The sequence below is a fragment of the Dermacentor variabilis genome, chromosome 3 (genome assembly GCF_050947875.1).
Source record: "Dermacentor variabilis isolate Ectoservices chromosome 3, ASM5094787v1, whole genome shotgun sequence".
Taxonomy (NCBI): Eukaryota; Metazoa; Arthropoda; class Arachnida; order Ixodida; family Ixodidae; genus Dermacentor; species Dermacentor variabilis.
The window spans coordinates 57,910,910-57,936,659 of NC_134570.1; the positions used below are offsets into that span (position 1 = coordinate 57,910,910).

Below are 25,750 nucleotides of genomic sequence, written 5' to 3' on the forward strand. Positions count from 1 at the left end.
TCACCGGCGTCGGGGAAACAGCTGTAACGCGTTGAGGTGCCCTGCGAAGGCCGGCGGGCAATGGCGGCCGAGGTTGTGAAATGGAAGAAAAATGCGACGCACGAGCAGCTCCGCTGAAAATCCGACTGCGAGGTCACCCGAGTGTGCCTGCGCCATTGTGAACGACCTTTCAGATGGAAACACAAGTGCGCCACGCTCGAAAGTAGAGTTTGCCCGGGGCTCATTTGATGCGCATTGCAAGAGAAGGTTTCCAGCCGGAAACACTGACATGACTTCGGTCCGTGCAAGTGCTTTCTTCTGGAAGCCTTTTTTCTTGGAGACGCGTTGTAGCTATCCGATACGTCGGGCGTTTTGGATTGACAGATGCTCAGATTGATGCAATCTGGTGGGACCTGTCGACACTCGTTGGGAACTTGTTGACAAATCGCTGGGTTCTGCAGGGTTGCTGGTGTGGGACTAGCGTAACATTTTGCGACGCCATAACTTAGAACGGCTCAGTGCGACTTTCGTAATACTATAGCTGGCGTGTGGTGTCACACGCTGTGCCCTGAAGTGTCATTTCTGTGTTGTTGAACGTGTCGCTGTCAGGCCGCTTATCATGACTGAGGATGGCATCCTATAGCATAATATGCATTAATGCTCGTGGTCGGTTCGTTTCCTCACTCCGTTCTTCCGATGCGCGCTGGCACGGTGTTATCTGGCTCTTTCGTGCACATGCTTGCACCATTACGAAGGCTACACTTACAAAGGTCTATTCATGCAGAGATAAACCGTGGGGTGGCCTCCTATTCTTATTTTTCTAGCGGAAGTAGTTATTGTTGTCTTTTATTGGCCATGCCAATTACACCGACACTCCGGCCTTACTCGTTGCGTCGGGGTCATGTCTCTAATTCGCCGCCCCCTTCGGCTGGTGAAAGGGTACGCAAAACTGTGTACACTCCGCACACGCACGCGTACACACACACACACACACACTGTTCCTCTGTCGAACACCAAACGCTGCTGGGGCACTGGCACTTGAACGCAGGTTGACAAAAAAAAAGAACTTTCCCGCACTGGCCAACGTCACTTTGGCACTGGCAACGCTTCACCAGGCGTTCTCGACTAAAGCGATAATGGATATACGCGTATATTCAGCCACTGCCGCACGCTGGAGCGCTAGCATAGTGCTAGCATTCCAGTGTGGCTGTGGTCCGGCGTATATATTGTCGCATGGTTAAAGTACTTGCAGGATGCACGTCGACGTGCCAATACGGGGCATCGCGCAGACTCCTCATCGCATAAACCGATAGAGCTCATCAATAGGTGCTTTAGCAGGCAGTCTGCGAGCAGGTCTACCGTGAGATGCCGCTTCACTTTTTATAAATCATCCTCCTGTGGTTATTGCCTTTTTTTTTTGTGCGCCCTAGAAGTGAAACATATATTTTACGTTATCTTTGCTAATCGACGTCGGATGCATTGCGGTGACAGCGCGATGACGCTTGCGGGGAGTGAATTGAAACATTGTCGCACGTCCGAATCCCGAAGTCACTGGGCGTGGTCACCAAGGAGGATAAAGGCCGAAGGTACAGGGTCTGACAATTCGAAACATGGGTGAAAAGTGTGCAGAACCTTCGAGGTGTTATGCACGAGAAGTCAAAACTTAAAGGTCAAGCTAACATTCGGACCGTCCAGTTGTGAGTGCCCTCCAGCGACTATGGCAGGCAATCGTCCCTGCGAGAGGGCCCTGCAAGAATTGAGTTTTTGCTAAAAGGAACTAATCACGGCAGTTCTTTGCAGATGATTTGTCGCCGAGGAGCCCCTTTTCGGAAGTTTACTGCTCTCGCTCTCTTTTCTTTTTTTGAATGTTTTGAATGGGCGAAATATTCGGACTGTCACGGCAAATTGCATATCTCAGTTTCTGAGCTACTTGGTAATTAAGACACTGTGAATGCACATCTCTTCAAGTTTACCCGCAAGAATGACTAATATGATGCATTAGGCAGGCACGCATCTAAACGCTTGAGGAAAGAACCTGCGTTCCTTCGTTCCATATCTCAGCTGTAATCGATGGCGCATTACTAATTTTGTTTTCGCTTTAGGAGTAGACTTTACTGTATACGTTCCAGAACGAGGCTCAAGACAAAAACGCATTCCGCACGTGTCAATCAGTTCAGAATGTACTAAATTATAGACAAAGGTTTCCTTTTCCTTGCTGACCTCTTTTTATTCCCCTTTTTTTTCTCCCCCTCTCTCTTCCCTCCCTTCGTGCGAGTCCCCGCCTGTTGCTGTGCGTGTCTCACGTGATTTTTGTGCCAGAACTCGGGCGGTAGTGATTCTGAGTCGGAGACCGAGACGGCAGCTCTGCTGCGACGGGTCAAGCGCCGAGCGCGCGCTTTCGACGCCCAACAAACGCAGGTATACCCGGCATGCAAATACTGCAGTGCTGACCCGTCGTCGTCTCGGATGGTGGTTGTGTGGTCGTACCCCGTCTGGTCTCTCCCTGTACAAGCGCAGTCGCTTTCCAACTACCTCGTCGTCAGCGGCGACTGCTTGTCTAGCTGTCACGTCATGCACCCACGCAATTCTGGTGTGCCGCACTCACTCATAGTCTGCACCTGCACACGCTCGCCGCATTTGGTACGTTCTTCCCTACGATCGGTGTTTTCTCGCCCCCGTTCAGGTGACACGTGCGCCATGTTGGCTCGCTAAGTGTCGTCAATGTGTCGACATATACAACGCGAATGAATTAGGGGTCGTTGTCATTGTAACCCGCATTTCTTTTTTTTTTCTTGCGCTCGGCCGATGATTTCACCAGGTGCTAGACAGTTAAGTACGATACCCATGGGCGTAAAGAGAAACGATTCGATCCGTCGTACTACTAACCCTACCAACATACGAAAAACATGAGGAATTATTTTCTTACGTGTAAACAAAACAGTGTTCTTGCTTGTAGTATCCAATCATCAGTGTTAACATCACGTAAAAAATATAATAATAAAAGGCTATGTACAAGTGTCCAGCTGGTTTCCGATGAGTATCAGTAGTAGAAGCAGCCATGTTTTCAACAGGTCGAGTGATTTTGGCGCACTTTTGTCCAGATAAACGTGACACGCACGACTCGGCATTCCGATACAGCGTGCGATGTGTCGGAAATACCGCGGCTTCAACTCTCGAAATCTGGATGCGGCTGTGGGTACTGCTAGCCTTACCTCGGATCGCACGCAGGCTTAACACTGACCCCGTTTGCTGTGCTACTCTATAGGGCGGACTATTGGAGCCCTTTGGAAGCTGCTTGAAGACTCGTTGGATGCCGCTTATTTGTAAAACCCATCTTACGAGGGATCGGACGGTTCTCTACGTTCGCACGTTTCACGCGTCAGTGAAATTAGCAATTATGTGGACGCTGAAGGCACATTTCTTCCATTGGCGTCGCCGTGAGGTTCCTTATAAAGTCCAAGGGTGATAAAATCGTCGCCGCGCGTCGTATGTTGTTTGTGCTAGTGAAAGTGTGCGAAGGTTAGGTGCTGATCGCGGCTCAATCTCGCGCATGCAACGGACGAAAGCGATGAGGAAGCGCGCCGCCTTCCGTCGCGCACAAGGCTTCGAGGACAGGGGAGGGAGGGTGCAGACAGGTACAGAGTACGCGCTGCGCTGTGTTTTCGCGGCATAGTTCGCGTTTATGCGAGCGGCAGCACAGGTCGATTCGCTCGCTGCTGCTGCCGCGTTTCTTCACTGCAGCTGTTTGACAGCAAGTTTCCGCGGTCATCGAGTTAGATGTGTTCATGTTTGCTTGTGCGGGCGTGACACCATGCTTGTTAATTTAGTTAGCATGGCTTTGTTTACAAGTTTATACGGCCGATAAGACTACTTTACTTACTTCATATAGCTGTCCACTAATTTGCTATCGCAATCGATGCTTCGCCTTTAGAGAGAAACTGCGACTTTCTTTGTCTAACTCTTAGAAAACTCTGCCGTCTCATCCTCCTAGAGGATCAGTTTGTGAAGTCGGTGCCAATGGGGCCAACCAAGGGGGCCAACACGGCCAACCAAGCCGTGTTGTACCCAAAATGGTCAAGGTGCCTCCATGTTTTTAGTACGGCCATCTCTCCAACAATCATATATAAAACCATTGCCGGCTTGAGGGCCTCCTTGAAACGCTTCATCAGCTTAGACTGATGAAGCGTTCTTTCAAACATTCGTTAATTTTGCGTTTACAGGATGATTACTAGTAGAGAGAATGAACGCCAAACTTCCACCTTTTATTTTGCTGCGAAGCCTCGGTACCGGTGGGTGCGTCAGCGTGATGTCATACATTCCAAAGTATTTCTTAATATTCTGGCAGTTATAGCGGCGCCCCAATATGAGAAAGCGGTTTGGGGGTTTGCAAGAAAGAAAAATGATTCAAATGTGACACGTGCTGTCAAATCGCCTGCTCGTGGCGGCCGGCGCGCCACATAGAGCGCGACCGAAGAAAACATTGAAAGAGCAAAGAAGGACTTGGCAAACATTGGTAACAAAGTGAAACTTCGCGTTATTTTTTTCTTGTCGTTGTCCATTTGTGTTGTTCTCACACTTGCACTGCGCTGTTCTATCCTTGCAAAGTCCGCCAGCACTTTGTCTCCTCGCGTTTTCGTCGCCCGACCCAGCACCCTCGCGTTCGCTGTACTAGCTGTGGAATTTGTGTGTGCCAGCACGGTAGGGTGTGACAAGCTAAGGGCACTTAGTGTTTCTAAGTCTTCAGTGCCTTGTAGCGTCTGCTGCGTGGCAACAATGAAATTTAGCTTGTTTCGCTTTCCGTATTTCAGCCGACCTTGCAATAAAGATTTAGGTCATCGAGGCTCTGTGGTACAAGTTCGTGCTAAGGTACGGATAAACTGAGCCCTAACCTACTGAGCCATTTGTACTCAAGAGCGATTAGATAAGGACGACCGATTGGAAATCATGCTAACCAATAACTTGTCGGCTGAAATTACTCGCAGAGGTAGATTGTGGCTGAAATGCTTTGTGAACCCAGCCTACAGTGCGGCATGCACTTCACTCTTCGCTCTCAAGGACTGATTTCTTTCGGCCACTTTCTTTGCTGTGTGCCATTGATAAGGCCTATATTAAGCCACACCTACTTCTGTAAGTTCAGACACTGCGTTTACAGATTTTATCTATTTGTTTCGATCGTGTGTAAGCCGATAGGGGATCCGTAGTGCCTGTTGCTTGTCACGGTGTCGATAAAGTATTTTTCTGTTACACTACGTGTTACGCGTAAATGTATGTATGTTATCTCGGCATGCTTACGTTTGTGAAGCACCGCAGCTGCCAATAAATGATCGCTGATACGACCTGCGTCGTCCTCTGTGTTGCATTGACTGTCTTACAGTTGTATAGCACGCACGTGTAATGGTTTGTGTGCCTTTTACGGCGAGTCGTTCTTTTTTGTGTCCTTTGCCAACTGTACTTTTTAAACATGTCACCTGTATCGCTAAGCCTATAAGAGGCTGACTCGCTTAATGCGTTATATAAGATGCAGACGCATTTCCCCTGCAAAGATTCGTCCTGTATTGTTTTCCTGCGTCAGAATATTCATGTAAAATAGGCGATAAGGCAACCACCATTAGCTGTGTTAGTCCATACGATCGCTGTGGGCAGCTGCTACGCACTTCGATCGCGCATCATTCCTGAGAGTGGCTCACTGAAAACAAGATTTAAGAAGGCGCGTGTGACTTGCATATTCAGAGCCCGGAATTCAACATTTTTTTCTTTTTTTGCGCGTGGCAGCGAGTACATTGTGATTCGAGGTGGCCAACGATGTTTTAATCCATGCAACCAACTAGTTTCACTATAGTATGTACTTTAGTGCTTGTATTCAGAGAGCGTTCGCTTATCGACTTGATGTCGCAGACTCTTTTTCCATCGGGAGAAACAGGGAATGCGAGAAATGAATCAGGAGCCGGCACGTTGTAAAGAATTCGATCCTTCCGGAAGCCATTAAGCGGCTGCGATAGAACTCTCTATTGAGCGAGTTTTGAAACACCGCAAATCGCATACCACGAAAGGCAGAGCTGGCCTGAAAACGTAGGAGGTGGATTAGTTCTGCAAAGGGAGAAGTCTATTCGATGTTTGGTTGTCGCACACATCGTCGTAATACTCTCTCGTTTCCACGGGTGAGGTTCGCGTGGCGTCGACGTCTTTGAGAACCCGTGCCCGTACTCGTACCCGGTGTCTTTGGTTCGCGTGGCGTCGACGTCTTTGAACACCCTTGCCCGTACTCGTACCCGGTGTCTTTGGGCACCCGGGGCGTATGAGAAAAAGCAATGTATATGACGTTCGAGAAGGTCGAAGGGAGTCGGGAGTATGTAGTGCTTGCTCTCTGAGACTTTGTACCCGGCGTCTTTGAGCGTATGAGCAAAGGCAATGTACACGACGTTCGCGACGATCGACTGAAGCGAGTCAAGAGTATATATATAGCGTTTGCTCTCTGCGACTTCTGAGCGTGCGTGACTCGCAGCGCGAATGCCGTTCCTAACTGCCCTGCTTGATGCGCAGTCGGCGGAACGCGTCGAAGAGAACCACTCGGAGTTGTCCGACATTGTGGAGGAACTTGAGGACGAGATGATGGAGAACGGAGAGGTGAGTGGAGCCGAGCGGGCGCGCCGTATCCGTGCGTCGTCGGTGTGAACCTACGTAGCACCCGCGGTATTGGGCACTGTCTGTACAATGTATGTCTGTCCGTGAGTGTGTGTATGTGTGTCTGTCCCAAAAAATCCACGTTCGGCGAAGCGAGGTGTTACGCGCTAACTTATACCAGACCTTGTGGAGGAAGAAAGTTATCTAAGCCCAGTTGTTTACCTAACCCTAACTCTTCGCGGTATGTCGTTCGCGAGGATGTGGCAAGCGTATAGCCAGTCTTTTAGCTTTATTCGGCGGCTGACAAGCCGAAACGTGTGCTACGTGCAAGAAGAATAACCTCGCACGGGCTATACGCGAAAGGGGAACTTGTATTCCCGGTCACGTTCGGCGAATTGCGAGACGCTGCTGTCGGCGGCGACACCGTGGCGACACGAAGCCGGCTCATTTTTTTTATCTTTGCGCTGCAGCTGGGCAATCTGAAACGTGATATGGATGATAAGAGCGCCGAGTAGCGTAGACGTGTGCGATAAAAAAAGAAGAGATAGAGGCTTGTTGTGAAGGGAAGGCTGAGAGATCGGCCGAAATCACAACTTCATAACTGGCTACGCTGAAACGAGCGAACGAAAATGTGCGGGTGAAAGGATAAGGAGAGGAAGATGATGATGTTGACGGAAACGAGTGTAACGGCTGAGTTATATCGGGTATTGCAGCGAAGACACTAAGTTAACATTAATGAGAGTGTAATAGAGACACTAATTTGCTCTCGCGCGATACTTTATTCACACTTGCGAACATTACAAAAATTGCGAATCTTTTTTATGGGCTAATATCTTTCAGAGCACATGTGGCATTTGAAGGACGGAGTACAGTGACTCTTCGAAGGACGCCTAGTTATTGGGATTTCTGAGACCAGCGCCAAACAAGATATTCGTGATGACAGTTTGCCAATATTTAAATTGCTCTTCTGCAGAGCTTTTTTCCGGCAGTGCGCTAAAGAAGCTCTCTGGGAATATTTGAATATTAGAGTGCAATGCCAACGCGATTCACTGCGAGTTTTTTGTGTGCACACATCTAAAATGGTGGTAGTTTGATTTGTCTATACTAATTACTTTACTCATACAGTCATTCATTGATTCGTTCATTCACTCGTTTGGAATTCGCTCTTTAACAGTAAATGTCGGCAGGCCTTCATCTCGCAGTGACGCTCCTTCTAGGGCATTGGATTAACGTAATCAGATTTTTTAGTTAATCAATTAATTTTCATCGCGCAATCGTGGTTATCCGCCACGCGAGAGGTTCGTTGCCGAAAAAAAAAGTACCTTACTGTGCTGACTTTGAACATTTATTTGTCTTCGCCGAAACGCGCAGCGCGTGCTCAAGAAGGGCTCTCTCGAAAAAGTTCCAAATCCAGTCTACCGCTATATTGCGGTCTGTCGTAACGCTATTCAGTGGCGTGAAATAATGTCGGAGCCGGGTGGTTCTCGGGCGCTGAAATGAGATAAAGGGAGGCCGAATGCAACACCCCGAGCGCATATAACAACATTTGGGGCAGAACTGCGGGTCTTCAAAACGAAATGCCTGAATGTCGTCGGACTCTCAAAACAAGTCGACCTCATCCTGCGTTACATTCCGCAAATTTTTCTACTCGTTTTCAATTTTTCCGTACTTAAGTTTTACGAAAAAGAAGTTTGTAACTCTTGCGTCTGGTAAACAAGGTTGTTCCTGAGCTTTTTTTCCATTCATTGGGTGGCATGATTTCTTTCTTGTTTTTTCCGCTGGAGCATTAGCTAAAGTGCGAATGTTCTATACGTCGATGTAGTACTGGCGACACATGTTTTAGGGGCACTAGACGTGCGAAAGAAAAAATGAAATTCCGTTGCAGCCAGCGCATACGTCCTAAAATATTGAAGTACCGTTTGCACTAACCTCGTACGAACACTCCACTGCACCCTCCCCCCTCCCGCTTTCTTTTTTTCCACTCTGAGTTAGGAAGCCGCAAAATAATTGTCCCCTTCCACCACTGCCGGGCTCCGAGAACTTACAGTCGGGTGTACAGGATGCGAAATAAATAAATAAAAAAACGACGCTTGCTTTCAAAGAAAATACGTTGCTACTTTCGACAACCTTAGCGTTCGTATCAAAGTCATCCGAACTATTGCTTCCGACAATGTTCCGATGACTGCGATTGAAACGCTTCCGTATAACTTTTTAGAGGACAAAATTTTTCAGCCGTTTTAATGGTGCTTGGAATTTCTGTGCGCAAATATCCTCGTCAGCTGAGTGATCTCTGGGATCGTTACCAAAGACCGAATCCGATCCCCGTAGTTTCTGAGCGCGTTTTCGGTATCCCAGAATCTTCGCGTCGAGTTGAACGCTCATCGATCTGATGTCACTACATTGTTCTCGAAATGGCCAACAGGTGCAGAGTGCAACGCCACAAGCGTCTAGGCGTCTAGACAGTGTATCACTCCGTTGTTGCTTCGCAGCTAGAGATGTCCCCCCCCCCCTCCCTCCTTTCCGTTTTAGCTCTTGCAGTCGCGTTCGAAGGTGTTTGGCAATGCTGACCAAAGCGTTAGAGTGCGATACCGGATTCTGGTACTGTGCTTGTTCCCTGACGCGAAAGTTTGCCACAGGTGTTCGATTCATAGATTTTTTAACTTTCATCGTTGCTGTATATTGCTTCATCACACGTTCACATCAAATAGTTGCTTTAGCTCCATATACACCTATCTCGGGCATCGTACGGCCGTGGTAGCGGTGACATAGACGGGCGCATTTGGTGACGTCATCTCAACCCCGCCAAGGTACCTCAGTGGCTATCACGTTGCGCTGCTCTGCTCGAGGTCGTGGGTTCGGCCTGGGCTGCGGCGGCTGCATTTCGAGGAGGGGGGGGGGGCGAATGCAGAAACGCTAGGGTACTTAATTTATCTGCACGTTAAGTAATAGCAAGGGTGTAAGACTAATCCAGAGTTTCCCACTGCGCCGTGCTTCATAATCATATCGTGGCTTTGGCACGTAAAACCCCAGAAGTGAATTAATTAATTAGTGACGTCGTATCAGCATCATCATTTCCTCTTATTCCTGAAAGGCTCCATGCGGGTATAAGATAAGGGGAGAACGTGAATGGCCAGCGTAGCGAGGAAAATGAAGAGCAAAAAAATAGATGAAAATGCCACGCGCACATATGGTAAATCTTGTGGGCACTGAAGACATTGCGAAGTATGGGAGACGTGTGAGTAAAATTATTAGTTGCGGAAATGACTCTCATTAACTAGTTAATTTTTGTGGATTGTACTCATTAACTATTCAAGGCTGTGTTCAGCCAGAAAATGGTAGAAACGTTTTAGGTATCTCTTCTCAGTAAAAAAAAGAAAAAAGCTCTGTCCACTAATACCTGTTTCAAAAATGTTATGCCGGGTTGGCGCCTTTGCGTCACCAGATTAGCAGAACGCAGTCAGTCGTTGCAATAAAAAAGAGTCGTCTGTTTCTTTCGGCAGGACCGTCACGAGATAACAGTACCAGCTGTGCGTGCTAGCGTCTGCATGTACGGTATCACAGTAACGCGGCTACTGTGCATGGGGACGTCAGGCCAGAACAGACTAACGTCGCAAATGGCGCAAATCTTCCAGCCTTGGTCCTATTACGCGATGATAATGCGTCGAGTTGAAGCACGATTCTCTTGGGCATGAAGTAAAACAAGCTTTTCACCACGCAAGATCGCGCCTGCAGCACCTTCTGTGAAGCTAGACGGAGAAAAATTTTAAGACTCAAAATACCTAAGCTGGAGAACTAAGCCTCCTTTATAGGCGTTCAAACCATTATAAACGGTGGATCGAATTCACAAACTTTGCTCGAAAAACGTTCCTCAAATTTGAGACCGCTGGTCTGAAGCGGTGGATATCGACAAACATTTTATGTTCTAGCCTGCCTTGAAGTTATCACTTTTCCCTTTGCCTTCGCCCTTTCTGTGTTACTTGAAGCGAACAGTTTCAGCAACCGCGTCAAGAGCTCGGTCAGTTCAATTACTTTTCGATGTTCGCTGTTGCTCAAGCAAACAACATTGCTTAAGATGTCCCGCCACGAAAAAAACATTTCTTCACTTCCTTCAGCTGGGTCACCGCGGAGCTCGCGGTTCGCGAGGCGTTCAAGGACCTGGCGGAAGGAAGCATCACCATCATCACCATCACCACCACCACCAACAGCCCCAGCAGCAACAACAGAACATGCAGCAACAGCAACAACCCGTCATGCATCATACTCAGCCGCAACATCACCAGGTGATGCGAGCGCGGTGAATTTCGCGTTGTTAAGGGTAGCTCGTCACTTACACGGCGCCATCAGTCAGTCAGTCAACAAACTTTATTAAGGTCCTAAGGATCTACTAAGTCGTAGTTGCGGGCACCTCCCACGTTGAGTCCGGAAGACCATGGTCCTCCGCCCATTCGCGGGCACTTTGGACAGCCCTTAGTTGGTCCTGGGGATCGCCGCTTTTAAGGGCCTCTTCCCAGTCCTCTTGCCATTAAAAGATGCGTTTTGTAATGCAGAGCACTGCCAGAGCATGTGTGCTAACGAGCAATACTCTCCATTGCACTCGGGGCAGTGTGGGTCGATGTCCGGAGCAAAGCGGCTAAACTTTCCTGTCGAAAGGAAAGATCCCGTTTGTAACATTCTCAATGTGGTAGATTGAGGTCTAGTTAGCTGTGGGTGTGGGAGCGGGAATTGCCTGCGCCCAAGCTGATAGTGTTTAACTATTTCATGAAAAGACAGTAAAGGGTCAGAGTTATGCTCACAATAAAAAAAAGATACCGGAGTACGGTGTTTCAGAAGGCAGTTGTTGCCCTGATAAATACAATTCACCTCTAGGCCGATGATACTCTTGCAGTCATGTCTTGAATTTATTTTTTGACGTTTGTGTACCGGCACTTGATTTTCCGTTGCTTTATCATTATTTGTCTTTTTTTAGTGTTCCTTTCACACTGCAATCACCTCAGCTTAAAGCAGAAAGCCTAGCAAACAATAAGGCTGTCGTTTTCGAACTTTCCTTGAACTCTCTCTCTCTCTCTTGCATGCACCTCCAGATGCACCAGGTGCACCAACCCGGCGGTGGCCACGCGCAGTACCAGCAGCCGGGCAACATGCACCAGCCGCCCCCTCAGCAGCCGCCCGTGGCGCAGCGGCGGCAGGGCCCCGTGATGGCCCAGCAACCGATGCACCAGGGTGTCGGCGGTGGCGTCCACCACCACGGCGTCAGGCGCAGCGAGAAGCGAAACTCGGCCGGCCAGCTCATCATCGAGCCGGAGGACGCGCTCAGCGACAAGGAGATCTACCCCTACTACGGGCCTTCGGGCATGCCCATGGGTAAGCGGTGTCTGCACGTCCGTGACGCACCGTGGCACTTGCGTTGTTGCAAGCGAGTAGCGGAGGTTAAATTCGCAGCTTTCCTTTTCTCTTTTTTTCTTTTTGCGAGGATTTCCTTCCTTTCCGGAGCGCACAAAACAAACGGCCAAGCCGAGGATGCTCAAGAGAACCACGTAGCGTTAGTGCTGGCTTTCAATTGATATAGTCGCCGCTCTTGGTGATAGCCAGTTGAGTGGAGTTCTTTGCAAAGCAAATAACCACACATGAATTGTGCACGTCCTGCCTTCCTCTCCGTCCTGTGTATCACTTTATCGCGCCGTTTCTTTCAAGATGCAGGCGTAACCATGAGCAGATACATGGGGATGTCCGGATGTTCTGACGCCCCGCCTCAACATTAAAAAGAGGCTTAGTTGCTATTTCAGAGATTACACCAGCATGTGAAAAGTTCATCATTAATCACAGTATTAAAGTCAGACTCCCCCTTATCTCCTTGAAAAAAAAAACAAGAAACCTGGATCCGCGCCTGGGTATACCAGCTAGCCCAGTTTACTTCTATGACTAATGTTGCGGTCGTTTCATTCACCGCTGCCATATATTGTTATTAACTTTCCATATATTGTTATTAACTTTCTGGGGAGCATGCGTTGACTGACTTGCAGTGCTGGGGTGGCCCCCAAGAAGTCCAGATGCGTTCGCTTACAAAATCTGTTCTCTATGATGCGTTCGGCGAGCAGACATGGCCAAGGACAATGAAGGAGGAGGCCTCGGCGTGGTGGACAACTACTCGGAGGAGGAGTTCGCCAAGTACGACATGGGACCGCGGGGCGGCGCACCTCGTCCAGCGGCCAGGCACCAGGTCCCCGGCCGGTACCACGGCGGAGGAGGAGGAGGAGTAGGAGGACCTCGCGGCGGAGTCGACCAGCACGGTGGCGGCATGGCGTACCAAGAACGACCCAGGCCCACGTCGCCAACGCCGCCCTCGAGGGCTATGCGCCCGCTGGTTGACGACGAACCGCCTCCGGCCAGGGGAACCTACGGTCGCCCGTCGGGAACAGGGCGCGGCAGCAGCGGCGGCCAGAGGCAACCCCGAGTGCGCTGGTTCGTCGCGCTGTTCGACTACGACCCGCAGACCATGTCGCCCAATCCGGACACTGCCGACGAGGAGCTGCCTTTCCAGGAAGGGGACCTCATCAAGGTGCGCCACCTTCTCGGAACCGAGCCTCTTTTTCTGCGCGTTAGCTAATATTTAGCGCAGGAAATTTGAGAAGGGAAGAACGTAAGGCTGGAAACAAACAGGCGCTATAGTGCATGCTGCCTGTTTGTGTGCTGTCCTCTCGAATTAATAGCTAACCTCTCGTGCTGACGAAGCTGAAAGTTTACCCTTGTGTTGCACTGATGCAGAACGCGCGCACTTGCATGGGGAATCCCATATGCTAGTTCTACGTGGTCGCCCTCCAGCATACAATTTCGAGCTAATGTGTTCGTGTTTCGCTGCCGTAGACGTCTGTCAAGTTATGCTTCGCATGAACATGATGAAGGTAGAGCTCAATCGCAGAACACCTCGTAACGTTACAAACCCCCCTCCTTCCTAGCATTGTGACATCATATTGCAGCCATAAAGGTTTAACGGACTGGCTAATGTACACCATCGGCCACTTGAAAGCGGTTAAAACAAGAAGAGAAGGAACGAATAGTTACCAATGGTAGCAGAGACGCACCCTTTTCGATACCCTACACGAATTAGAAGAGTGATAAGGCCACAGGGCCCATGTCCACGATAGATTGCTTACGATTATGTCACGGCCAATGCATTTCGATTGGCTCAAGCCATCGTCACGATGCGTATTGCTCCAATTAGGCATCGTGTCAGACATTACAACGCACACATGTGAAAGTCTGCCCGAATGTGATAGACCAAGCCTGCGGTCCGAGAACGCGAGAAATAAGGGACATAGCACACCGCGCGACGTCCCAGGTTGACGCAGAATTTTGATTTCTGGTCCGTAAAACGCGTGTGCCGAAACTGGATAGCCGGCTGCAGTGCGCCATGAGCCAACCGTCTCTGTCCAGATCTATGGGGGCAAGGACCAGGATGGGTTCTACAAAGGAGAGTGCAACGGCCGCGTAGGCTTCGTGCCTTGCAACATGGTGTCCGAGGTACATTTGGACAACGAGACCAATGAGCCACCTAGGTCGCGGCCTACTCAACACAGAGGTAAGCAGTTCCGAAGGAAATCGACGACGTTTTCTCTTCTTCTATCTAGAAAGAAACGACGATATTGATCGGTCGATTTCAATGGCTGATGATTGCGTCTCACCTTTACAAATTTTCTTTGTTTGTGGCAGCTAACACTTTGAGGTGATCTAAACGCTCGTTGAAACGCGCGAACGCGTCTAAAAGTGCGTCACGACTAATTCTCACCATTCGGGCTCTTCCCTCGTATCAGCTAGAACATTGCAACAACTGAAATTCTCATTTGCCCGAGTAAAGCGATAAACAACCGCAGTTTTAGCAGATGGCGAAACGATGATTCGTTTACACCGATTCCCACACTGCATGAGATTGGCATGGTCATTCCGCTTGTTTTAAATGCGTAAGCATTTCTATGCCTACCCAAAGAATAAACCCGTCCGTCCGTACGCGTCCGTCCGTCCGTCACGTAAAATGATCGCTTTCAAGAGAGGGCCCGCAGCAGCGAGCGGATTTACCTTCGGGCGGCTTCTCGCTTCAGCGCGAACTAAGCGGCGAGATACACGGCGCATACGAAGCTATCAGCACTCGGCGCACTCTGTCCCCACCGCAGACCGCTTTCAAGATAGGGCCTGCGCGGCCGCGCCATAAGCAGCCGCCGCCGGCGTATACGGTTCATCATGATTGATAATGGTTCGCCGCAGTTGGTATAATGCGCTAAAGAGCGATAACGGCTTACGATGATCGGAACGTCGTCAGCGCACCTTGCGCCGCCGACCGCAGCAGTTGGTGTCGCCGCAACGCTGTCGTTTATACCGGTCGTATCGAGTTTCATAACATCGATAATGACACCGAGCTGCGTACAGGTGAGCTAGTGGCGCAATGCTTATGCATACTTGCGCGCCTCCCACAGTAGTTTCAGCGCGAAATTGTTTCTTCTTCCTTTACCAAGTGTTTGTAGAACACACGGAGCTTTGAACGCTAGCTACAGCAATTAATCTTCGTCATTTACATTAACCGTGAAGTTCACCGAGCAGCCCGTAACGGCACTCTTGTGCTTGACGGGATACATCTAGCGCGCATGTTGGTGGCACCGTTGGGACGTCAGTTCGCGTTCAGGGGCATAGCAAGGGGGGGTCACGAGCCCCTTCCAAACCGCTGCCCCTTACCCTCCCTGAAACATTTGTGTACCAGGATGTCACTTGCCCAGCCATATTGAAACGGCTCGCGGTCGTATTTTATCAGTTATTTCGTGTCGTAGCGACGGAATGGGCAACTTCCCGCACGCGCTGCACACGTTAGTTTTCGCATTGTTTCGTGATACGGCTATAAAGCGGTGCATTGTAGAGGACCTAACCTGAGAATGGGTAAATGAAAAGTAGGGAGACGGGTCCTAATTTCTTTTTCTTTTTTTTTTGCTACAGGAAATGACTCTTGGGGAGGCGTTATGCGACCGCAGCCCAAGAGGATGGTAGCTCTCTACGATTACGACCCTGCTGAACTCAGCCCGAACCCAGATCCTTTCGTAAGTTGCACTACTGCAAAGGCTTGCCGTCATTGTATACTTACTTGCTCCAAAATGGTTGCCACTTTCATGACATCTAAATACAATGCAGCCCTGGCAACTGGCTTGTTATTCTGCTTTCTGCTGGAGTACACTTGCTCTTTTTGTGCCAAGTCATACCGAATGTGAAGCTTCATTGAGTGTTCTGGGGTCGGAAATGCTCCTAAAGACTCCGCGCACAGCAATGCGAAAAAGGGGCATTTATTGCTCTTACTATAACGTAATGCCAACTAGCAGAAATACAGGTAGTAATGTCTCGATTATGTTCGCCCATCCCCTACGCCGACGTGTAGACGAAGTCGTGCGAGGCAGGCGAACGCCATGGGACGCGAGTCAGTCGAGCGTCGCCGCAGTTTGTAAGAGAGAGCTCTCGAACATGGAGCTGAGACATTGGATTAGCGGTTACTCCAGCGAAAATAACTGCCAGTGCTCCCCTGTTTTAAAAGTGTACGCTTCATTCGTCAGGCGAAAGCTGGCAGGATTTCGCGTTGTCATATGAAGCTATAACAGTGCCTCATTTACACGGCGAAGATTAATTAATTGGAATATATTATGTTTAGACAAGGTTCACCCTCCGACATTCGCACTACAGCGTATACTGTTCTCAAGTGCGCGAGATTATCTAGCCATATTGCAACTAGTGACGGGAACCAAGTTCCCAAATAATATTTCATCGCTTAATCCACGCTGCGAATCCCGGCCGACACATCGGATTTATCTGGTTTCAAGCACTAATAATCGAGCAAAAGCAAACAAAAGTTCTCACTTTTGTCTTTAGGCAACAGCAGTTGCACGCAGTCATATACCGTCTTAACAGTGCGCTTCCAAAAGGAACCGACTAGGAGAGTCATCGTCTAATGAAACGTCCACGCGGGGCTGTCATATGAGGTTACATATTCTAGAACGCGTCGCCGCAGTCGGTGGTACATACTTTACTGTGATGGAGTTCTCATTTCTCTCAGTAATACTTATTTAGGCATTATATTTTATTTGATGCTTATCTGCATCCGCTAACCGGTAATCTAAATGTTTCAAGTTGTCAGTTTCGTTTCAACTTACCTGCCTCGAGATTCTCTGTATTCTTCACGTCTTCTTCCGTTCGATTTGGGACCGATTCCGGTTGCGCAATCGGACTCGTGAACAAACACTCAATCAGCTGGCGGACCTGTGCCTACGGGACGCTTGAAGATAGTGCATGCGAACTGTGCTTTCCGCGTGTTTCTCCGGACGAACTCTTTTGTCTTTCAAAGGCGCGATGTTGGCAGTGCCGGTTTGCAATGTTGGCAGTGCCGGTTTGCAATGTTGGCAGTGCCGGTTTGCAATGTTGGCAGTGCCGGTTTGCAATGTTGGCAGTGCCGGTTTGCAATGTTGGCAGTGCCGGTTGGCAATGTTGGCAGTGCCGGTTTGCAATGTTGGCAGTGCCGGTTGGCAATGTTGGCAGTGCCGGTTGGCAATGTTGGCAGTGCCGGTTGGCAATGTTGGCAGTGCCGGTTGGCAATGTTGGCAGTGCCGGTTGGCAATGTTGGCAGTGCCGGTTGGCAATGTTGGCAGTGCCGGTTGGCAATGTTGGCAGTGCCGGTTGGCAATGTTGGCAGTGCCGGTTTGCAATGTTGGCAGTGCCGGTTTGCAATGTTGGCAGTGCCGGTTTGCAATGTTGGCAGTGCCGGTTTGCAATGTTGGCAGTGCCGGTTTGCAATGTTGGCAGTGCCGGTTTGCAATGTTGGCAGTGCCGGTTTGCAATGTTGGCAGTGCCGGTTTGCAATGTTGGCAGTGCCGGTTGGCAATGTTGGCAGTGCCGGTTGGCAATGTTGGCAGTGCCGGTTGGCAATGTTGGCAGTGCCGGTTGGCAATGTTGGCAGTGCCGGTTGGCAATGTTGGCAGTGCCGGTTGGCAATGTTGGCAGTGCCGGTTGGCAATGTTGGCAGTGCCGGTTGGCAACGTAGGCAGTGCCGGTTGGCAATGTTTGCTCAGTGGCTATGGTGTTGGGCTGCTGAGCACGAGGTCGCGGGATCGAATCCCGGCCATGGCGGCCGCATTTCGATGGAGGCGAAATGCGAAAACACCCGTGTACTTAGATTTAGGTGCACGTTAAAGATCCCTAGGTGGTCGAAATTTCCGGAGCCCTCCACTACGGCGCGCCTCATAATCAGAAAGTGGTTTTTCCATGTAAAACCCCATAATTTAAAAAAAATGTTGGCAGTGCCGGTTGGCAATGTTGGCAGCTACCGTATTACAGTGACGGTAGCGCGTTCCGCGCGCGCAGTCGGAGCTGGCGTTCAGCACGGGCGACGTGATCTACGTCTACGGCGACATGGACGAGGACGGCTTCTACTTTGGCGAGCTGCGCGGCCAGCAGGGCCTGGTCCCTTCCAACTTCCTCACCGAGGCGCCGGCCGACTACGCGACCAGCGACGGACAGCGGGGACCCCCGTCTAGGCACGGTTCCCTACAACAGCAGCACAAAGGTACGCTTGGCCACGTGCTGCGTGCAGAAATTTTGCACACGCTTGGAAGCACGATCACATTTCAACAAAACAATTTTCGTCTTATGACCATTACACGATGCATGTAGCCTGTCATTTATAATGGTTACATAATGGCTTTATTTGGCAATATTAATTTACATCGTGTGTATTAGTGGAAAATGTATACACTGTTTGTGACGTGTTCGTTTGATCTGTGTGCCTTTTCGTTTGTATTTCTTATTTAAGGTATGTTTACGTAATGTATCCATCACTAGCCCAATTGGCTAAGGATCCAGATTATTGCACACACGTGCCTAACAGCCCGCCCTCGCGAACGCTTGCTTAGACTCGCTGTAGAAAGCCTTCCAGACGCTTTCTTTTAGTACTATAAATCTTCTATATATCTTTCCAACGAGAGTTTGCTTGGCATCGCTATAATGCCCTCTAGGTTCTCGTAAGCCCGCATGACCGCCGCTCAAAAGCATAGCAGAAGCCATTGCATTAAGCTTTGTACTCACGCTCTATCGTCCACAGAAGTTAGTCTTCACCCGGCTTGGTTGCTTAGTGGCTTTGGCGTTGCGCTGCTGCGTACGAGGTCGCGGGATCAAACCCGGCCGCAGCGGCCGCATCTCGATGAAAGCGAAATGAAATAACGCCTGTGTACCGTGCATAGGGTGCACGTTAAAGAACCCCAGGTGTTCGAAATTAACCGTGAGCCCCCGACTATGGCGTGCCTCATAATCAGGTCGTTGTTCCGACGCCTAACACCCCAGAATTTAATTCAATTTTAATTAAGCTGCCCTTCTAAACAACAGGAGACGGAGAAGATGGAATGAAAGCAGAAGGGCAGCCGACAGACAGAGAAAGATAAGCATTTGTAAAAAGGTAAAATTGAACAAAGGATAAAGTGGAATCATGAAAAATGATAGGAATGCGCTATGCGGTCACGTTACAGTTGCTCAAGCGTGACACGACAGCCTGCGAGCTCTTACGTGACATTTCCTCCCCTACTATTTCTCTGCATACCGTCAACTAGGTCGCAACTTCGCAGTTTCAAAGTATACACGCTTCAAATCTTCGGCTTTCCTATTTTTAACACGAAAGCATTATATGGCTCATGAAGCGGAAGACCCGTAGTTGGTGCAAAAAGTCACCTGGTCACAGACACGTGCTCGTCCAACTGCTCGCGCGTTCGCCGTCGTCTTCTTCCAGAGCTGGCTCCGATTCCGCTCATCATGCCAGCGTTTCCACACTGCCCCTCCTTCTGCGAAGGAGTTGACGGCACTGGCCCACTGCCAGTCAGTGTGGTGATTTCGGGTGAGTTCTGTCGTGCGCTCCGACTGACGAACCTTCGACTTCTCAATCAGTAGCTGCGCCCGGCTTCTTTGGACGTCCACGCGAGTATGCGAAAGGGGCCGAGGTCTCATCGGAGAGGTGTCGCAATCCTTTCGCGTTCATCCACGTGGGGATCCCTCAGTGCCCTTGAATTTTTCTCCACCTAAGAGACCCTGAGAGAGTTGCGAAATTGAGCGCCATCATGATCAATTTGTTTCTATCGTTACGTGCAAAAAAAGAAAGCAAAATTCATTTGCGCAGAGCCTGTGAAGTATGAAATAAGGACAAAGCATTATTATTTCTTCGTTTGAATGTGTTTTAATTCAACGAAAGCTGGCTTCTCCCTCTTTCAGAAGAGTTGGTTATAACCCGAAAGTGAAACATTTTTTATAAGAAACAGAGGCAGCTTCTTTGCACATTCATGAACACAAGTCCGTGAATGCCCACGGTCCTTTATTAATTAGTTTCGCTCGAAGAATGGAGTAATGGCAGCGACAGCAAGCACGTGAGGCCAATGCTGCTGCTGCGCGCTGAAACTGCGCTCCAGAAACCACCAGACGACACAGGAATAGACCTTTTTTATGTTGTGGGGACGGCGCTGTCCCTCAGTCCACACTAGTAGGCCCCAGTCCTGGCTGGCCGTGCCCAAGAGCGCCCAGCCGAGCCTCGAATCACCGTTCGCATTCCCGAGTTGCTTTGTCCTCCACTTCTTCGACTGCTGGCTCTGATGCCGTAGTTCCCATACTGCCCCTCCCTCTGGGAAGGCGATGATGGCACTGGCCCACGGCGGCTTGCAGCGACGGCACCGCACCCCCAGCGGCGGGCAAACCTTGCCGACTGCTGCACCGAACGAGGGGGGCATGCTCATAGAGGTGTTGTCATGCTTGACTCAATTGGCGCATCTTGGTTCATGGGATGGCCCAACAATTAGCTGGTGCGCCTGTCAAACGGCGTTGCCGGCTAGCAGTGGCCGTGAGGAAACGGCGTAGAGCGCCCCTTTTTCAAAGAAGCTGTTTGCTCCCAGCGTCGGTGTCGGCGGCAGTGTGGCATCCATCAACACTACGTTCGCCAAACGTGTCTCGCCTTGGTGCCGCCGCTGATCTGTGAGAGGAGACTCATTGTTAGCTTCCTGAAGCGACTCGTCACAACAGGACAGGTGAGGCTGGAAGGTCACTTTGCCACGCTGGCCGATCGTAACAGCTCCTCCACGACCCGGAAAATCACTACTCGCCATCGCTGACAACCGCTGGCAGAAAGCCAATGGCTGGTGGCAAGGGCGGTGACTTGGCTTGCAGCAACCAGCTGCGAAATGCTGACATACGTCCTTAAGTATATCACAATGACAGACACCGGCATAGCGAACCCCACAACGCGGCTCTGCGCAACGATCAAGTGTATTGGATCTCGCTTTAGACCCGCCAGGCTTCAAAGAAAACATGAGCGCAAAAATGAGAAATACTGCATTTCGCTAGACAAATTTCGACGCAATTTCGTGCCGACAAAGCTAGCAATCGTGGAATGCAGTCCTGCCAAAAGAAAAGAGATGGTCTTGGCTTCACAAACACAAAAAAAATAAACAAATAATTTCTCGGGATCCCTAAACGCAGGAGTTTCAAACTGGCCTGCTCAAACCATCCGCATTGCTGTGTAACTATCCCTTCTTATATCTAACAGAGAAGTTGTACTGTTGGAGGGTGAGGCTCGACGGGAGCAAACTGCCATTTTTGTTGAGATTTGATTAAGCCATGTCAGAGTGCAGTGGTCGGACTCGAAGATGAATCTCGAGCGCTCCGTACAACTAACACTACAACTTCTGGGCTGGCCAAACCAACTAGGCACGTTCCTTCCCTGAAGCACTACAGGCTTCCTCTCTTACAGTTAGTTTACGACTGGCATAGAGAATAGGGTGTTCCTAATTATAATCGCCGACCTGACTAAGTACCACGCCTATTCCCCTGTCGCTTGTGTCGCACTGAACTATGGATTCCTTTGTATAGTCTGGCGCACGAAGCACAGGACGAGAAACTAATAACGTTTTCAAAACTTGGAAAGCGTTCTCTTTGTCCGTATCCCAGTGCACATTACTCGGTGCTCTCTTTCGGCGTGCGTTCGTTAAAGGACTTGCTATTTGAGAATAATTCGGAACGTACCGTTCATAGTACTCAACAAGTCCCACGAATGAACGAATGCCTGTTTTCATGCGCGGCTGTGAAAAATCTCCTATCGTAGCTGTTTTCAGCTCGGCCGGCCGTTTCGTGCTCTGGCCGACAACATGGCCCGCATAAGTAACCTGCGAGCAGCCAAACCTAGCCCGAGCCCACAGGCGAGATAAATGCGGCGTAGCGGCTGGAACTTTCGGAAAGGAGAATTTGCCAGTATCCCTGCACGAGATCTAGAGTGGGAATGTATCTCGCAGCGCTGACGCTTTCGATTCGTTCCTCAATGTTGGGCATCGGGCACAGCTGGTCCCTGGTAATGGACCTTAACTTGCTGTAGTCGACAAATGGACGAAGGTCCGTATGAGGCGCTTCCATAAGTATTAGCGGTGACGTCTAGTCACTCCCAGAGAGCTCGATAACTCTCAACTCTAGCATGTGCTGTATCTGTAGCTCCATAACTTCTGTCTGTCGTGGAGACACTTGCGGGTTCTGTTGATATCAGCTCTATTTCATGCGTTATTTGTTCGGTTCTACGTGGCCGATTGCTGAATCTGTCGAGATATACCCATAGCAGCCCCTTTAGCTCGTCTAACTGCTCGGATTTTAAGAGCGTCCGTGCGCACCGAGTGTTCTACAACTTCTTCGATACCGATTTCAGAGTTGAAGGTTGCCTTACATTCGTTAACCTCGGTATGAATGTGCTCCGGCTCTTTGATGGTAAAGTTAAGGACTCCGCTCCGCTCCACGTACGGCTTCATCAAGTTGCAGTGATATACCCTCACCTCCTTTCTGTGACCGGGCACTTTCAGAGCATAGTTAGCATCTAAAGGTTTGTGCAACACTTTGACAGGTCCGTACCAGTGAACCTCAAGCTTACTCTTTCTTGAAGCCGGCGTTACAGGTTCGAAGCCTTTAATAGAGCTTGGCGTCCTTTTGTGCCACGCCTATGTTTTTTTCTACTAGCTCTTGTGTTGTACTTAGCAGTTTTAGCGCGTACTCTACCACTGTTTGACTCTGTCCTCATGAAGAGCCTCATGAAAAACCGTTTGCAAAGCAAACACAAGTAGCCGGAAGGCAATTCTCCCAGTCCTGCTTGTGCTCGTAACAGAGTGCCCGCAAGACTTGTTTCAGCACTGAATGTCACCTTTCTACGCTACTTGACTGAAGGCGACAGGCGCAACTGTGTATTCTCTTTACCCCGCCGTTTCGTAAAAATGTGGAAGTCAGTGAGCTGGTGAATACTGACCCTTGATCCGCCTGAATTTCTGCTGGAAAATTGACTCAGGCGAATACTTCCAAAAGCGCGTGTACTACCTTGGTGTAGCCGACTTCTTTCAGAGGGATTGCCTCCGGAAGCTTTGTGGCCGGACACAACATGGTAAACAGGTACCTCTATCCTGACTTTGTCTTTGGTAGAGGCCATACCGTGTCTATCACAAGTCGTCTGATAGGTTCTGATATTAAGGGCACTACCTTTAGTAGAGATTTTCATATTTCTCCTGGTTTACCAGAGCGCTGGAAGGTGTCGCGCGATCTCACAAAGTTTTCGACGTCCTTGAGACAGCCAGGCAGGCAGTATTCCATAAGCAACCTCTTCTTGGATTTGTTTATACCTATAGATAGGTGCCTTGCTCATCCAGTTCTCTGACAGAAACCCAAAAGGTCCTCCCTGTATTTAGTGTGTACGACTAACTGATCTAGAAACCTGCCCTTTTTGTTTCTGTAGTGCCGATATAAGAATCCCCCTTTCTTGTACATCGTTACATTGCGCCTATTTCAGGCTTAATGAGCATTTTTTTTACACCAGCTACTGATGTTATTTAGTTCATCATTTAAACGCTAAGTTAGTGTACAGATGTCGTTATCGGAAGTATAAACGGTGATGTCGTCCGCTTACACAAGATATTCTGTAGAAGCTAGGTAGCTTGGTAAATGATTAATGAATATAAGAAATAAGAGGGGGCCCAGTAGGCACCCCTGTGGAACGCCCTTGTTAAAATACTTTTTTTTTTTTTGTCGGCCAGTACTCCTGAAATGCAAACCTGTTGCTGCCTGTCGTGTGAACAACTTCGCAGTAGCTCTGAGGAGGGACCTGTTATGCTGTAAGCGCCGAGTTTAGTGAAGAGAATGCTGTGATTAAGGGAATCGAATGCTTTTGAGCAATCAATAAAGACAGATCTTACGAATTTGCGCTTTGATCGCGTCAGTGAGCGTGTTTAAAGCTAGGCTAGTAGAATATCCAGGACGAAAACCAAACTGTCTGCCTGTTAATAGTTGGAACTTGTCCAAGTAGTTAGAGAGGCGCTGTTCTATTAGTTTTTTTACTGCTCTACTATAACACGGCAATCTCCATATAGGCCTGTAATTTGCTAATAAGGTGACGTCTCCTTTTTTTATACACAAGAATTAGTTTTGATGTTTTCAAGCCACTGGGGAAAACGGCAGTTATATCGACTAAATTGACAACGTCAGTGAAAGCTTCACATACGCTGTCAACAATTTCCTCAATGTAAAAAGAGGGTATGGAATCTAAGCCAGGCCTACAATTTTTAAGATTCATAATCGTTGCGCGAGCTTCACTGGGTGTAGTTCGGAACAGATAAAACGATTGTTGTGACAAGCGCGACATGTGACTATCATTACCGCCGGGGATGTCGGGTACAGTAGCGCAGTGAACTTTAACCGACCATTTTATACTTGCATCATTGTTCCTGGGTCTTTATTGAAAACTAATTTCGCTCTGCGATTCTTTGATTTCAAAAAAAGACTCAACCCATGTCACCCAGCACTGCCTCATTTGTGGCTTTACCGTGGGCTTGCAAAGCAAACCGACCTACCAGTCTTTGGTTAACTTCCGATCCCGGCAAGATATCCGATTTCAAGCACAGAATGGCATTTGCGAACGTTAGCGCTGGCGCCATTGCTCTTTTCCAGGTTCCACGCACCACCTCATACTTACAGTAGCCCCGAAGTGTTTTATGTATGTTTCGTTATAGCTGCTTTCCGCTTCCCCTTTATTAATGTTTAAGTATTCTAAGGCTACTCCCATCGGAAATGTGTCCGTACGTTTATGTGTGACACGATGTAAGCTCTTCCTTGCAAGACGCCGCACTATTTTAGAGGCTACGCATGGCGAAATGATGCTTATACCGACATTAACCTGCTGCAATTGATTATATTTGTAATGGGCTTGTTTGGCTCACTTGTCATCTGATGCAACCACGATGGATGTTCTGGGAAGCTTATAGCTTATGCAGACATTAAACGTTGAGATATTCAATATTCACAGAAATCATATATAAATGCTTAAACAACCTTGTTTGCGGCGCCAGTTCTTTAACCTAATGTTTGTCTGCTTCATTCCTCTTCCATAAGAATCGGCCATAACACGAAAGTGAAACTTGTCTTCATAGAAGTAGTCGCAGCTTCGTTGGACGTTAAGAAATAACGAGTCTATAAGTTTGCATAGTGTCTAGGGCCGGTGTGCCAGCCTTTGACGTGCATGCACCCGCGATGATGCCCTGTGCCGCGTCTTCCCCCTTGTCGGCTACTAGAGTGTTTTAGTTGAGCGCCTTTACGGTACGCTCCGCTCCGAGCTGCCCCGCTAAGCCACGGTTGAGCGGCGGGTGATTTTCACGTTTTAGTTATAGGTTTAGCGTAGCGGAGCGGACCATTCGTAGTTACAGCGCCCCCTGGTCAAATTAAGGATAATGAAAGAAAAGAAACACATATTCATCATTCTTATACAGTAAAAAACGAGGACAGGGGGTTAACCGAGGGTCCCAATTTTTATTAGTCATATCATAAGCCAACAAACACTGACACCAAGGACAACATAGGGGAAATTTAAGCACAAGTAATTTCCCCTATGTTGTCCTTGGTGTCAGTGTTTGTTGGCTTATGATATGACTTATACAGTAAAATGCATATATGCATATATATAACTTATTTCTCCGTGAAGTATCTAAACGTGCGCTTGTAATGCGTTACCGGTCCATTTTATCCAATGGGAAAATAAAGCTCCGTCTTGGGGAACGCCACGTGATAGCCGGCGCGCTTGCTTTCTGCATCCAAT

General features: G+C 49.0%; 1 protein-coding gene across 4 annotated transcripts in view; it reads left to right on the top strand.

The window, feature by feature from the left end:
- The window catches only part of Rbp (RIMS binding protein), a 456,906-nt gene that overhangs the window by 415,357 nt on the left and 15,799 nt on the right, over positions 1-25,750 (top strand). For 3 of the 4 annotated variants that reach the window (XM_075685259.1, XM_075685262.1, XM_075685261.1), the window contains exons 26-32: positions 6,520-6,603; positions 10,713-10,880; positions 11,682-11,961; positions 12,696-13,156; positions 14,032-14,176; positions 15,577-15,677; positions 17,962-18,181. In XM_075685259.1, coding sequence (XP_075541374.1) covers positions 6,520-6,603; positions 10,713-10,880; positions 11,682-11,961; positions 12,696-13,156; positions 14,032-14,176; positions 15,577-15,677; positions 17,962-18,181 — 1,459 coding nt within the window. The remainder of the gene's footprint in view (positions 1-6,519; positions 6,604-10,712; positions 10,881-11,681; positions 11,962-12,695; positions 13,157-14,031; positions 14,177-15,576; positions 15,678-17,961; positions 18,182-25,750) is intronic. The other variant, XM_075685260.1, reaches the window with a different exon arrangement.